At 44.7% G+C, this 16,166-nt stretch overlaps 1 protein-coding gene across 1 annotated transcript in view; it reads left to right on the top strand.

Moving 5' to 3' along the window:
* Positions 1–3: 3 nt before the first annotated feature.
* CHUK (conserved helix-loop-helix ubiquitous kinase) overlaps positions 4–16,166 on the top strand; it is a gene marked incomplete at its 5' end in the record, with an annotated part of 56,441 nt that continues 40,278 nt past the window's right edge. Inside the window, 7 exons of the mRNA XM_019512065.1 lie at positions 4–75; positions 361–455; positions 3,266–3,380; positions 8,412–8,481; positions 14,085–14,173; positions 15,279–15,368; positions 15,522–15,646. Of these exons, the coding sequence (XP_019367610.1) occupies positions 4–75; positions 361–455; positions 3,266–3,380; positions 8,412–8,481; positions 14,085–14,173; positions 15,279–15,368; positions 15,522–15,646 (656 nt within the window). The remainder of the gene's footprint in view (positions 76–360; positions 456–3,265; positions 3,381–8,411; positions 8,482–14,084; positions 14,174–15,278; positions 15,369–15,521; positions 15,647–16,166) is intronic.

Below are 16,166 nucleotides of genomic sequence, written 5' to 3' on the forward strand. Positions count from 1 at the left end.
GGCTGCGGCCCCTGGGACATGCGGGAGCGGCTGGGCACTGGCGGCTTCGGCAACGTCTGCCTCTACCAGCACCAGGTGCGGCTGGGGGCGGGGCTCAGCGCTGTTGCCATGGAGACCGCTCCTGCCCCCCACTCCAGCCCCCCCTCCCCGCGCAGTGGTCCAGTGGGTGGGTGCTGGACCCAGGGGTGCTAGTTGTGGATGCAAGCGGCTGGTTTGCTAATTAGTTTGGCTTTTGTGCCGCTGTCCTGAAAAAGGCCCCGAGTGGCTACACGGTGAAAGGGGCAAAATGAAACGGACCCCAGCGGTGACCCCCTTCCCTCCCGGTGGCCTGCCCAGTCACCCCCAGCTGTTGTGTTGCAGGAGTCTGGTGAGAAGGTGGCGATTAAATCCTGTCGTCTGGAGCTCAGTGTGAAAAACAAGGACCGGTGGTGCCATGAAATTCAGATCATGAAGAAGTAAGTGCCTCTGCTTCCTATTGCCCTTCCAATCCAGGGCGTGTGGCTCGGGCTCCAGTGGGTCATAAGCAATCTTAACGCGTGAGGTGGGTGATCAGCCTGTTTGCAGTGGCATGTTGTAGCCAGAGAAGCACTTGGAGAACAGCTGTGATAGAAATGCAAAGTGCTCCACCTCGGCGGGGGCCAGAGGGGGGATGGACCACATAACACTTATAGGCTCAGCAGTGCTACGCTCGCTAGCACCTGACTAAAAGACTTGGGGGTCATGACTGACCACAAGGTGAATATGAGCCACCAACGTGATACTGCAGCTGGCAAAGCAAACAAAACCCTGGCTTGCGTCTACTGACGCATCTCGAGCAAGACCCAGGATGTCATTCTCCTGCTGTACTTGGCCTTGGTGAGGCCGCAGCTGGAGTACTGCATCCAGTTCTGGGCACCACAATTCAGGAAGGACGTGGAGAAGTTTGAAAGAGTCCAGAGAGCTACGCGCATGATCAGAGGGCAAGAGAACAGGCCTTATGAAGAGAGGCTGCGAGCTATGGGACTGTTCAGCCTGGAGAAGCACAGGCTCAAGGATGACTTGGTGGCTGCCTATAAGTACATCAGGGATGTGCATTGGGAACTGGGGGAACGCCTGTTCACCAGAGCACCCCAGGGGATGACAAGGTCCAACAGTCACAAACTCCTGCAAGACCGTTTTAGGTTGGACATAAGGCAAAACTTCTTTACTGTCCAAGCCCCAAGGTCTGGAACAGGCTCCCCCCAGAAGTGGTGCAAGCACCTACTCTGGACACTTTCATGAAACATTTGGATGCTTATCTTGCTGGGATCCTTTGACCCTAGCTGACTTCCTGCCCCTTGGGCAGGGGGCTGGACCGGATGATCTTACAAGGTTCCTTCCAGCCCTAATGTGTATGAAATCTACAGTGGCAGTTCCAGCAGGAAGCTCAGCAGTAGGTTCTGCTTCAGCTGATCTGCACCATAGGATTCCCAGGCTGCTGTGATTTTCTACCTCCCTTTGGGTAGGGGAGAATTCATTACAAAAATTAAGCCAGATAACATTGACTCTGTTCCCTGCCTTCCTAGCAAATGCTTCTTGGTGGCCCTGCGAGCATGGTTGGGGCAGCCTGAAGTTTGATAGGAGAATTCTGGGCTGCATACAGATGTGACCTTGGCATAAGACTATACAGTGCTTAAAGTAGCTCCCTTGAACTGTGAGGGGTTGGTGGGGAAAGGATGTCATTTCTGGTCTAGATAGGGTTTGCCTCAGACTCCACTTCCCGAAGTTTTCTATTTTGACTGGTTAAAGCTGCATGTTTGGCCCACAGAGAAAATCATTGAGGTGCTGGAGCAGTTTTGTCACGTTAGCAGCAGTATCCAAAGAACAAGTCTGTTGCTGCCTTATAACAATCCATCTTCTTGCACTGAACTTCCTGGAAGCAGAAATGGACTGTGGGACTTTGGAGAGACATTTGACACGGAAATCTCTTCGAGAGGGAGGGCAGGGGTGACTTGGACTAATTGAGGGAGTGGTGAAAAGATATGAGGTTCCCCTGGGTAGTGTCCCACAAGAATGCAGGTTCTGGTTATAGTTCTCAGGAAAGTCAAGGGCAGAGACAGAAGACTTGTGCCACCCTTGCCACAGCTTGGGTGGTCCTAGCTAAAAGAAAAGGCAGGATTTCTTGCTGGGACTTGGAAGTTCCCTCATTTTTATCTTCTGTGGGTAGGCAGGCTATAGATAACTTCTTTATGGAGGCCAGGCTAGCACTAAAGGCTGAGAGAGGGATTAAAGTCCATGAAGAAGAAGGGGTAGAAGAGGAAGGGATGAAAGGAACTAGGGATTAGAGAGGAGAGACAGGGGATGTGGGGGAGATGGGGAAGGAAGAGAGAGGAAACATTAAAAATGGATACAGAGTTAATAGCTTTTTGAAAGAACTAGCTGGGAAAAGGTTAAAAAAGGTAGGAAAACCTGTCTGAGGTGCTATTGAGGTGGAAAGATGGAATGCATGAGTGTGAAACCAGCTTCTCTCCTAGGTTTTTATTTCCCATGTAGAAGTAAAGCTAAAATAAACTACCGAGAGAGTTTACTTTATGCAGTCTTTTTAGTCACTTGATGGATTCTGACCTGGCTGTCTGTACTTCAACTGGAAATGATCTCAGTGTGCCCAAGTTTTGTTCCTTCTTTTTAGTTTTGGAAAATGGTTGGGTGTTTCACATGCCCCTGATGTAAACATTTGCTTTCCCAATCTACAGACTTGAACAGCAGAGTGTCTGAGTGCATCACAAACATCCTTGAAGTATCCCTGGGCTGGAGGAAAGAGTTATTTCCACTTGACAGGGGCAGAAATTGTGGCACAGAGTTCAGTCCCTTAACTGTTAGACCAGAAGTGGGCAATTATTTCAGGCAGAGGGCCGCTTACTGAGTTTTGGCAAGGCATTAGGGGCCATATGACAGGCAGCCAGGGGCAGATAAATATTAACTTTTAAATTTTTTTACGCGCTCCACAGGCTGGATAGAATGGCCTGGCAGGCTGCATCCAGCCCACGAGCTGCAGTTTGCTCACCCCTGTATTAGACCATCCTTTTAGTCATCTCTGGTCTGCCTGCTGTTAGAGGGTATGAGCTTTGTTTTGTACACTTGGGTACTAATAATTACATGTCAGAGATTATATCTTAACCATTAAGTGCTTGAGGAAGAGAAATCTTACTGTGCCCATGTTTGAAATGGCTAATTGATGCTTTTGCCTTCTTGAACTTCTACAAAAATATCAGGGTCAAGATTTTCATCATGTTTTCCATGTGCCTAGGTTAAACCATCCCAATATAGTAAAAGCCTGTGAAGTTCCTGAGGAGATGAACTTCCTAGTTAATGATGTCCCTCTTCTTGCAATGGAGTACTGTTCAGGAGGTGATCTCAGGAAGGTAATGCCTGCTTGTTTAGAATTATAGCTGAATGAGTGAGTTAAGTGTGTCTATAATCTTGAGCACCCATGGGCCTGACTAGATTGGGTTTTTTGCACTAATGTAACTGTCTAAATACACTTACGCAAAACACAAACCAAAACAAACCAACCAGTGTTGGGCTTGCACCAGGGTACTTTATGGTGAGGGCTAACACAAGTGCATTCTACATTGCAACAACATGTCTACATTGGGATTTGCACTAAGGCAGCTGTATCAGTGCTGCACAAAACATGCAAATTCTTCTATTCTATACTCAGTTCGGAGTTAATGTCCAGTGTGTATGACAGATCTGTAGTAGGGAAGTTCTTCTGGAGTATGTACAAGTTTGATGTATTGTCAACTGATGTGTTCCTTCTAGATTCTTTTATAGCTCTATTGTTAAACAGTCTGGCTTCCTTGGGCTGACAAAGTGACTGATTGCTGATATTGTGTGTTGAGTTAGGAAAGTGTTTAAAAACAGAGTACGGGTAATCTGGGAAGACAGGAGACAGACACTGGAAGAAATTCCTTAATGGTATACTTGCAGAAACCTTTCAGTAGCCGAACAGATGGCAGCAATATGAGCAAATACATTTTTGTTCACACTCTTTCATTACAGTGGGGAATTGTCAAGGACAGTTGTTCATATGTGGACTAGTGAGTAAAGGAGGACTGTTTTAAAATCTGACTTTTATCTAAACTAATTATGGAGGGCTCTTTATGGAACAAAAATGGTAGGTGGTTCAAACAGAAGACATGATGAAGAGATGTGCCACAGGGGATGACAGCTTGAGGACCGGTGGACTTCCCTAGGGAAAAAGAATAAAGTGGAAGCTAGATGGAGCTGAAGGAAAGGAACTCCAGGGAGCAGTTTCACGAGCCAATTGAGGATTTGGGGAAGAAAGCAAACTGAGTATTAATTTGGGGCTGAAATGGGGTTGAGTATTAAAGTTTTCTCTTTAAAATGGGGAGATCAGAACTTGTTGTCTTGGAAAGGATTAAGCACTTAGAGAAGAAGGTGATTGGAAACAGCCAGCATGGATTCACCAAGGGCAAGTCATGCCTGACCAACCAGATTGGCTTCTATGATGAAATGACTGGCTCTGGATGCAGGAAGAGCAGTGGACATAATATACCTTGACTTTAGCAAGGCTTTTGAGACAGTCTCCCAAAAGATTCTTGCAAGCAAGCTAAAGAAGTACGGGTTGGATGAATGGGTAAGGTAGGTAGAAAACTGGCTTGATGGTTGAGCTCAGAAGGTAGTAATCAATGGCTCAATGTCTAGCTGGCAGCCAGTATCAAGTGGAGTGCCCCAGGGGTTGGTCCTGGGCACTGGTTTTGGTTAATATCCTCATCAGTGACCTGGAAAGTGCAATGGAGTGCACCCTCAGCAAGTTTTCAGATGACACCAAGCTGTGGGGAGTAGTAGATACACTGAAGGGTAGGGCTAGGATTTAGAGATAGCTAGACAAATTTGAGGATTGGACTAAAAGAAATCCCATGAAGTAGAATAAGGACAAGTGCAAAGTCCTATACTTAAGAGAGAATAATCCCATGTACCAGTACAAGCTGTGGACCAACTGGCTAAGCAGCAGCTTTGCAGTGGGGGTTACAGTGGACAGTAAGCTGAATACGAGCCAACAGTGTGCTCTCGTTGCAGAGAAGGCTAACAGCATATTGGGCTGCATTAGTACGAGTGTTGCCAGCTGATTGAGGGAAGTGATGGTTCTTCTCTGTTTGCTAGTGGTGAGGCCACCTCTGGAGTACTGTGTCCAGTTTAAGGCCCCCCACTACTGGATGAGGACAAATTGGAGAGGGTCCATTGGAGGGCAGTGAAAATGGTTAGGGGGCTGGGGCACATGACTTATGAGGATACGCTGAAGAAACTGGGCCTATTTAGTCTGGAGAAGAGAAAACTAAGGGGGGATTTAATGGCAGCCTTCAACTACCTGATGGGTGGTTCCACAGAGAATGGAACTAGACCAGGGGTGGGCAAAATGAGGCCCGCTGGGCCATTCTATCTAATTACGTGCCCCTGAACTAGACTGTTCTCAGTGGTGGCAAGTGACAGGACAAGGAGCAATTGTGTGAAGTTGCAGCAAGGGTAGTTTAGGTTAGGTATTAGGAAAAAAACTTTTTCATGAGGGTAGTAAAGCATTGGAACAGGTTACCCAGAGAAGTTATCCTTGGAGGCTTTTAAGACTTGGCTAGGCAAAGCCCTGGCTGGGATGATCTTGTTGGGGATGGTCCTGCTTTGAGCAGGGGTTTGGACTAGATGATCTCCTGCAATCCCTTCCAACCCTAATTGTCTATGATTCTGTGAAAGAGAAGGAAGCTGGTTAAAGGGGTAGGGAAAGAAGAGTGAAGGAGAGAGGAGTAAGGCGGTTGAGAGAAGGTGGTGAGAATGTGGGTCACTGGCAAAAGAGGTGGGATTGCTAGAGAATCTGCAGGAAGTCTTAGTGATAAGGAGATCACAGAAGGTGCTGTTGATTGGGTGTTTTGAAGAAATCTTGAGGGTAGGATATAGAGAGGGAGCTGAAGTGGAGAAAAGTTGTCTTGGCTTCTGTGTGGAATTAATAGAGGGTGAAGAGCTATAGCTGTTTAGCTCAAAGGACAATCTGTTTCCAGTGCAGAAAGTCAGCAGGGTTGAAGGACGGACTTCTGTTGGAGGTGTGACAGCAGTGGGGAACATGAAAATAGAAGTTGTGATATTGAACTGGAAGTTTCTGAAGAATCTGATAGTAAGATGCTGGGATGAGCTGGTAGGAAGTGCTGAACAGCCATGGTAGTGGTAGAAAGGTCAGAGAACAAGATTGCATGCATGAGAGATCTAATCCAGGCAGGTAGGTCAGAGGAGGAAGTGGGCGGGTAGCTTGGGGCTATTTGGAGCATCAGTGTGAAAGGTGAAGTAAACAAAAACAATTGGGTGGAATCAGATGGGTCAGATTATAGAAGTGGGGCTCAAGAGGCAGTATTAGCAGCTCAGGTCTTAGAGATGGAGCTGCTGAGTGTGGAAGTAGCTTTAATTGAGGTGGATCTGGCATTTTAGTGGTAGCAGGAGGGAAAGGAGGACATGGATGAGTCAGGGGTGGGGTTGGGCATTTCTAACAATGAGGATGCCAGAAGAAGGAATGTGGAGTAAGCAAGATGGAGCAAGGGCAGAAAGAAGAGGTGAATGGGGATAGGGGAGTTTGTTGGGGCATAGGGTGAAAGAATAGAGGGTGAGAAATACAGAGCTGAAGTCACATGTGTAAAAAGATAGCAAAAAAGTGAAGGGACAGAGGACGTCAGTCTGATTAGATAGTTGAGTGCTCAGCTTTCAAAAGATGATTGATGAGATGGGACAGTGAAGAATGAGTAGTTACATACCAAGTAACTGTCCAGTGCTGAAGAGTGAGTAAACAGTGGGCAGTAGTCAGCCAGCCCTCTCTGTGACCGAGACCTCTTAGTGGTGGAGAGGCTTGCGTGTACCAGTGATCCTCAGAACTGTCGCCCAGTCTCATGCTCCTGGCAGGGTCACCCATGGCAAACAGGCCTGAGGAAAGGTTCCAGACAGACTACTGTCCAACCCCAACACAAGATCAGGCACAAGATGATGTCAGGATCTCAGTGGCTGTAAAGATGGGGGAAGGCTGCAGCAAGATGGAGGTCTCCTGTCATCTAGGATTCTACCTTGTCACCAGGCCCATATCTCCACCTTGTTGATACCATGTGGTTGTTGTTTCTGAGCACCAACTTCCTTGGATTAAATAAAGTCACACGCAAGCTATTACCACAGGAAACAACACACTCTTCTGTACCACAGCAGCTCAGCCATCTCGGGGAATGCTGCATTAATGTTTAGCCTGCTGGGAGTGATTTGGAGAGAAACAGTTAGTACGACCAAAATACTGAATGACTGTGTGGCAGATTTCCAGCTGGCAGAGAGTGAAGTTTGGGCATAGCTGATCTGAAGAACAGCAACCAGCAGGTTACTTGGGGCTGGGCCAGTATAGGCCAGGCAGTTGATAGAGATGAGAATCTCTTTTTTATGTCCTTCAGGCACCACTCTGGCTCGTGGCAAGTTTTTTTCCTCTGCTGTTTTTCCTTTGCGTTGCTCAGGTGGTGCAAATAGAATGGAGACTAACTACTAGATCTCAGCCAAAGGCATGCATGGTGCACTGTCTTCAAGAGATACAGACCCCACATCACCGGTTCTTATGTCTTCTTCCCCAGAGCTCCAGGTGTTGCCAGGATTCACTGCATTTCCCAGAGGGTGAATGGGTCCATTAAGGTCCATAGTGAGCGTGTGCAGGTTAAAGCAGCAGTCACCCTGAGTCAGATGGAGAATCTGGTGGCTTTAACCAGTCTCTTGATGGCTCCCACTCCCTGGGTATCCCTTACACTGGAGAAAGCAGATAATATGGTCCTGCTTTCTATCCCTATGGCAGGCTGCTGCTAGGTGTTGTGCTCCTGCTGATGTGTAGCTTTTTGGGTATGCTCATAGTTTCATAGATGTTAAGGGCTGGAAGGGACCTTGCAGCCCCCCTGCACTTAGGCAGGAAAGACTATTTTTGTCCTTTGGCCTCTTAGCAGTGGTTTCCTGTTTTGCACAGTTGTTCTTCCAAGTAGCAAGCTTGTACCAAAAACTAAGGCTAGTCCTGAATCTTATTTCATTTTATATTATTTAAATTTGTTGAGGTGGTGGACTAAAATGCAGAATCTGGGAGCCACATGCTCCTCATTATGACTTCCAGTTAATTTGACAGGCTCTGACTGCCCACATTGATGCTATACACATCACTGATAACAGTCCCTCTCTTGAAGTCTTCTTTCCAAACTACTGTCCTCTTAAACTCGTAAACACCACTTTTCTTTCCATCCTTTTATCACTTTTTCATTGAATCATCTTTAGCTCACTTGAATTAAGCCTGAGCTTAATTGTTTTTGGGTGGTGGTGCTTGAGATGGAGGAGGCTGTTCTTGACTATTTCTTCATTGCAAACTAAGATTGTATTTTTCTTTTCCATAGTTGCTAAACAAACCAGAAAATTGCTGTGGACTTAAAGAGAGTCAGATTCTTTCACTGCTTAGCGACATTGGTATGTAATCTGTGACTTTACTTACTTTTGCATGTTTGCCGTACAGCTCTGTTTTGTTGTCCCAGCCAATCCTTGAGAAAGGGCTAACAAATAAAGGTTCCAAAGCAGACATGTTTTCATAACATTATAAAGAAGTTTTGTTCCACTATGATGATGATTCGTGGTCATTGACAAAGAACATGTTCATCTCCATCTTTCAGAAACTAACAAATTTGCATTGCACATGTGTTATCATTTGCCCTGTGATGTTTTAAAGATTGTTCTTTAAAGTGTGTGGTCTGTCATGTCAGGTTTCAGTAGATATACTTTACTGTTAGAACAGGATTTAGAGTACATGATCAATTGCAGGGGTCAGCAAATTATGGCCCGCCAACTGATTCTGTCTCACTCTCAAAGCCAGGACTTTGGCAGTAATTTGGCAGTTGGAGGAGCAGTAGCTGGGTTGGAAGTGTGACAGTGGCCCATCTTTGGAACAAGCTGGGCTAATTAGGCCCACCACTCCTAAAAGGTTGCTGACCTCTGGTCTAGATACTTTATTCATCTCTCCTTGAGTGTACAGAGTAAGCCAATTCTACAGAAAGTTCTGCTTATTTTTGCAGGAGAACCAAACCAATCTTCTACTTACATATTCATTGATGGTGGCTAAACTGCACGTCAGTCAGACTAGCATAGTTGTTACACCTGGATGGCAACCAAGCAGTTAGAATCAATATTAGAAATGCCATGTCTCGTTGTGACTTCTGAGGTCTCACAAAAACACTGTGCATGTGTTAACTGTCTTTTAAGCTTCTTATATGAAGGTTAAGGTAATGTGTAATAAACAGTTTGCATTTTAAGCTTGACTTTGTGGGGTGCGGGGCTGGGTCTTCTTGCCTGTATGCCTGTTGGGTTTGTTGTTGTTGTTTTTTAACAAAAAAACTAAAATCCACTCACAGGCACTACCTTTTCACCTGGAAGTGTTGATCTCAGCTGAAGGAGAATTTTATTTTGGCCAGCATGAAGTAAAATTGTCAGACATTTTTAGGTACAAAAGAAAAACCTTGTTCAAGATCTTACTAGAGCTGTTCCTACCATTTTTCTTCATTTGTGACTCAAGTCTGATGTTTGCTAGAAACACCTGAAGGCCTCTTTTAGGTTTCAGTGGTTCCATACCTTTTTTATGACTCTTGGAAACTCTCAGATGCTTAGTAGCAGTAGGAGGAGGTTAGATCTCCAGTAATGCCAACTGTCCCAAAAACATGCGAGACTTGGGATTTCTAAGTCAAAATAACTCTGACTCATGAACTCCCGATCAAACCCTCAAATCTCTGGATTTTCCCAGCTGGTAAGTCTGTGGAGGAGAAGGGGCAGAGTAAGAGGGAAGGGGTGGAGCGGAGATTGCGGCCCCCATGGTGAGGGAGGAAGTGGGGCTGGGGTGAATGGGGCCCTGGGGAGGTAAGCTGCCCGCTGTGGGCTCAGGGCTCTGCTCCCTGGTGCCTTTGCTCCGGGGTACTCAACACCAGTGTGCTTCCTGCCATTGGGTGCGCAGGGGACGTGCCATGCTGCCAGGGCACCCCATGTCCCCTGCCCACCCTGCAGGCAGCAATGGTATTGCACAGCTCCCAGGGCAAAAGCAGCAGGGTGCAGAGCCCCGAGCTTACAGTGGGCAGCCCACCTCTGCCTCTCAGGGGGGCATGTGCCCCCCATGCCTCCCCCAGGGGCATGCACAGCTGTAGGGATCAGTACCCCCTCCCACACCTCTGGATGACCTGCCCTGGCCCCAAGACCCCATTCATCCCAGCCCTTGCTCCTGTCTTCCTCCCTTACCATGGGGGCCTCAATCTTCCCCCACCACCCCTTCCCTCTCCCCCTGCCCCTTCCCCACCACTTACCAGCTGGGTGGTCTATGTGTCTGCTCCTCACTCCCAAGCCACAGCCTCCCCAGCCCTGCTGCTGCCTCTCACTCCAGGCCCACAGTACCCTGCATCCTGCCAGGGTGTGCTGGTACCCCCCCTCCCCAGGCTTCAAACCCCACACACACCCACAGCTCCTCACACCTTCACAAATAACAACCCCCAGACACACACTTCAAAAATAGCATCTCATGATTTACATGCCAATCTCTTGATTTTTTTTATTTTATTTTATTTTATTTTTTAATTATTTTTATTTTTTTTAAGAGTTCATCTCATGATTTTTGGCAATGTGGGGTTGGCAATATTGGATCTCCCATACAGCAGTCACTTTGTACAGCCTCTGCGGTGGCTGTGAATCTGCTTGCCAAAATGTAGCATGCTACCTAGTTTTGTTGTAGTGACTGTTTGTTATAAAACAAAAAGCAGAGAGGAAACCTTACCACACTGTCCTTCCTGCCCATCAGCAAAAGTGCCTTGCTTGTGTTCCTGCTTTGGGTGCTTAATATCGTCTGAAATGGTTACAGAATTACCAGCCAGCTGCACTGAGACTGCAAGCCATGACAGCACTACCACAAAATTTAGATTTAACTTATTAAAAAGTGGGGGAGGGGTTGCCAATAGGTGGAAAAGAAGCAAGTATACAAGGAGACAGAGTTTGGATCTAAAACAAACAAGACCATATCAGGTCTCAAAAGTTGAAAATCATTGGCCTATCATGTAGAGTTTGCAAGTAGCATAAACCTCAAGGCTCCCTACCCACCTGTTGCACAATTGGGATCACATACATGGCATGGTAGGACAGGGTGTATGATTTTTAAGATCCAAACTGTCTCCTTGTATTCTTGCTTCTTTTCCACCTGTTGGCAAGCTGCATGCCCCCCCACCCCTCCACACACACACTTCCTAATAAGCTAAATCTAATTTTGTGACAGTGCTGCTATGGTTTTCAGTCTCACGGTGCAGCTGGCTGGTAATTCTGTAACCATTTCAGGTGCATTCAGAGTTTGTTATTAAATTGTATATTAAAACAAATTACACAATCTTCCTTTTTGTGCTTTTATGATACCACATATTTGGTATCGTATTTGGTTGTAAAATAGATGGGAATTATGACAGTTGGGTCAGGTTGGAGGCAGCTTGGAAATGTGGGCAAAGTATATTAGCTGGCTGTTCCTGATAAAATGGTCAGGAACAAAATGCTTGTTTTTGGTTGGATTGTGCAGATTTAACTGTCTTAGGGGGTGGTATAATTTAAATTATCCTATTATTACTTATTGCCATGTTGCTTATGATAGTGAAAAAGCACCTGGGTTTAGGATGGAGGAATGGGGTTCTGAGATGGAGCTTGATCACTTTATTCGGTTGCTGTATGGCATGGTGCCTGTGACAGCAGGACGCTGGTGTTGGTAAGTCAGGAGGTCCCTAATAGTTCTGTTTAGGGGTTTTATAGTGGGACACTTGGGTTCACTTATACATCAGCCAGGCCAGAACATGAAAATGAAATGCCCATGCATGATTAAAATGCATTGACTTTCCCAAGCAATAGCAAATGCATCTTAATTTGATAGATTCTTTCTGTCTGCTTTGTAACCTTGTATGATAATAAATCTGTGTTTGATTTAGTGACCTTGTTTAACTGGGTGGTGAGGGGGAGGCAGCTTTATAGGTGGTGGTATTTGGCTTTTAAGCTGTTGTTGCTAATCTGAGCCTGTTACTTCATGAATACACACAAAAGGAAGGAGAACAGAAAATACAGTGGCCGTCTGATAAGGCTTTAGTTAGGTGGAAAGCAAACATCAGCTGAGTAGGTTGAGCTTGAAAATCAATCAGCTGTGGGAGATAAAGGCTGGGTGATGGCCCTGAAACCTCAGGAAGAGCCCTGAACATGGCAGTATTGTGTGGTTCGGTTCCAAAGTAAAGAAATGCCCAAGCAGTAAGAAAGATGACACATCTCTAGGTTCTAGCTTATGATGCTACTAATACTGATCAACAGGGATCCTGATTTTCTCTGATTTATAAAAAATCCCCAATTTTTGGATTAAAAAAAGTAACCCAAAATCCACATTTTTCCATGATTAAAATGAAACACCACCATAGTGAAATTCCACAATTATCAGAGCAACAGGTCAGAATTCTTCTTAAAGACGGAAGGAAGCATGCTTTGAACTAACTGTTGACTGAACAAGGCTGCCCCCACATCAGGCACGTCCCAGTGGGGCTGCACCTTGTAAACTGCTCAACACAGAATGGAGCCTGGAACACTATCGTCATTGTGTTGATCAGCAAGGATCCTGGTTTTCTCTGATAAAAGAAAATCCCCAATTTTCAGATTAAAAATAGTAACCCAAAATCCACATTTTTCTGTGATTAAAGTGAAACGCCACTATAGATTAAAATTTAGAAACACTATAGCGGTGTTTCATTTTAATTACAGAAAAATGGGGATTTTGGGTTTACTTTTTTAAATCTGAAAATTGGGGAATTTTTTTATCAGAGAAAACCAGGATCCCTGCTGATGATCAACATGGTGATGATGGTGTTCCAGGCTCCCTTCTCTGCTGAGCAGTTCACAAGGTGCAGCCCCACTGGGATGTGCCTGATGTGTGGGCAACCTTGTTCAGTCAACAGTTAGTTCAGAGCATGCTTCCTTCCAAAATTAAGAAGGATTCTGACCTGTTGCTCTGATAATTGTGGAACTTCACCAGAAAATTTGGCAAACCCCTGTTTAGTAGTTCTTTTTCATCAAACCACAGTTCACTTCACAATTAAACTTTCTTCTTTTTTTGCTTTCTTTCAGCAGCATTTTGCACAGCATGTTCATATGTTAAAATAAACTTCTGAACTTTCACTTGCTTTGGAATATACTAGTCTGTTCTGAATACAAGGCAACACTTTATTTTAGTCAACCTCACATTTTCAAGTTTTATTTGAGGAAAAATAAACTTTTCCTGGTATATAGAGTGATAACAGTTCAATGCCTTTATTTGTGTTATCACCATTACAAAATCCTACAAGAAAATCAAATAACCAAGGAAAGGACGCAGAGAGTTATTTGCACTAAGGGTACTAAAATAAACTGCACTGAAAAGAAATTCTGACTTCGTATTTTTATTCTATGCAAAAACAATACTGTGAGTACAGAGGTCAATGCTGTGTGCAAGTCAGGTGTGGTTTTATGGCATTTTTGCAAGAAAAGCAAGATAAACTTATAATCAAAACAATACAATATATTGGCCAACAGTATATTGTCAACAACCCATTGAGTTCTGTGAAGTGGTTGTCCCTCGTAAGATCTGATCCCGGCTGACCGCAGATTCAGGAAGACTGTTGTGTGCAGTAAGCATGTGGTCAGCATGTGATGCATAGCTGGTACTGGATAGCTGCCAGGAGAATGATTAGGGAGATTAGAGCTATGTCTGTAGTCTCCTGGCTGTGCCTTTGACTGCTACCGAGAAACAAAGCCTTTCAGCTTGCTGCTCTGTACAGCCTAAGCCTAGCAACTGGGGAGCATAGAAGCCTGCTTTGTCTTAGGAGAGCTGAGGATCAGCAGTGAAGCACATCCTCAGGACTTTTGTAAGCTGTTTATGGTCAGGATATTATAACACAGAGGTGTTAGACACTGACTAGTCTTGGGGTTTTTTGGTTTTTGTTTGTTTTCTTTTTACTATGGGTATTTATCTCTTACATCAAACACTTGATTTTATTCAGGGTCTGGTATCCAGTATTTGCATGAAAACAGAATTATACACAGAGATCTAAAGCCAGAAAACATTGTTCTTCAGGATGAAGGTGGGAAGGTAAGTAAAAAATCTCTGCCAATGAATTGAGTTGATGCACCAGATATCAGGCTTGTGAGCTGCATAGCAACTTTGGCTTGATTTAATTGAAGTTAAAACTGCTAGTGGCTTCTTTTGGCACTGGGTGAGGCTGAAAATGCAACCATGATTTTTATAACAAGTTTTTCTGGTCTCTTAAAATTTCAGATCCCATTTTGCTGGTCCTCAGAGAATTGCCATTTGGTCAATTACTTCAATGAAACATTCTTTTTTTTTCCTATTCAGTAATTCTGACATAGCATGGTATCAACAATATAAATTGCATTGAACTTCGTTTTTACATATGTGTTGGATTTCTTGAGGTGGTGTGTAGAAATAAATTTGTCCTGGTATTCAGTCTGATTCTGATTTCTCAGCGAAAATGCTCTTTTGTTTTGCCTTTTCCCCCTATTGACTTCATTCAAACCTGTTAGTTTTTCAGGACAGTAGTGGATTGTAATATTCAAGTTACGTTATAAACAGCTATGAAATGAATGATTATGGCTAACGTCAGGAATTCACTACCTATGGCCCGTCAACCAAATTCAGCCCACAAAGTGCTGGGATCAAGTCTGCAGTGGCACAGGGGATCCACAGCACTGAGCTCAGCTCAGTGTGTCCCCTCTCTGTAACTAATGCTGTATTGCCAATCTGCCCCACAGTGCCCTTGCCACCCTGCTTGCATACTAGAATGTAAGGCATCACTGTTGCCACCAAATTTAGCCCTTCTCAGTGCCACTAGGGGCAGGGATGGCAGGAGGCGACCTCGGTGCTATGGAGAGGGGTGGTGGGGCAGAGAGCTGGCACACAGTATGACGTGGTTTCAGGTGGTGGCCTGCTGCTCTAAAAGTTACTGACCCCTGGCTTTCATGGATGAACATCAAAGTTCTAGTGCTATGTAGTGGAACAGGTTCATTTGAAATATTTTTGTCAGTTCACTGATTCGTTCTCTGGGTTTTTGTTCCCCCCACCCCTTTTTTAGTGAGATAACATCTGGATGTCCCTCACCAGGCCTGCAACTATGTTTTTTTCTTCTTTTTGCTGATTTTTTCCTTACTGTTGTAATATTTGCTTTGTATTTTTACAGTTTATTCACAAAATAATAGACTTGGGATATGCCAAGGATCTAGATCAAGGAAGTTTATGCACATCATTTGTTGGGACTTTGCAATATTTGGTAAGATTGTTTAAGGGTTTTTTTGGTTTTATGTGTAGAATTTGTTTTGGCAGAAATCAGTTTTGCTTTAGTGTTTTCCTATATAGTTTCTCTATGAAATAGGGAAAAATATGTTCTCTGAAATTTAATTTTAAAGTATATTACTGTTTTTAGGCTCCAGAACTCTTCAAGAATAAGTCCTATACTGTTGCTGTAGACTACTGGAGCTTTGGAACAATGGTATTTGAAAGCATTGCTGGATTTAGACCCTTTCTACACAACCTTGAGCCATTTACATGGTAAGACATTTGCTACAGGAGAGGGTGCCAAGCATTAGGTTTGACAGATCTGCTCTCCCTCTTTTGGACATGGAATGGTATGGATTGAAATGATTGTCATTGTACTACTTTTTTGTTTGGAGATTTTGAAGTGGCTATTGGCATTTTGCCTTTAACTCTACCTTCCTGATATGTGCAGTATTTCCAGAGCTAGAGTGATTTTCTCCTTTGCCAAACTTTGAGTTTCCACAGTAAGGCATGACGTGTTAACTTGTCCATGGTCCAACACACTTGCAACCATTTTGTTATTTTTACAAATCTCATTCAGAGCAAAGACTGAACTGTTTCATAGTTTCATAGTTTCTAGGGTCGGAAGGGACCTGAGCAGATCATCTAGTCTGACCCCCTGCCATGGCAGGAAAGAGTACTGGGGTCAAACGACCCCAGCAAGGTGTTCATCTAACCTCCTCTTAAAAACCCCCAGGGTAGGAGCCTGCACCACTTCTCTTGGAAGTTGGTTCCAGACCCTAGCCGCCCTGAC

This window comes from Gavialis gangeticus, unplaced genomic scaffold, assembly GCF_001723915.1.
Source record: "Gavialis gangeticus isolate Ggan-Ray unplaced genomic scaffold, GavGan_comp1, whole genome shotgun sequence".
Classification (NCBI taxonomy): Eukaryota; Metazoa; Chordata; order Crocodylia; family Gavialidae; genus Gavialis; species Gavialis gangeticus.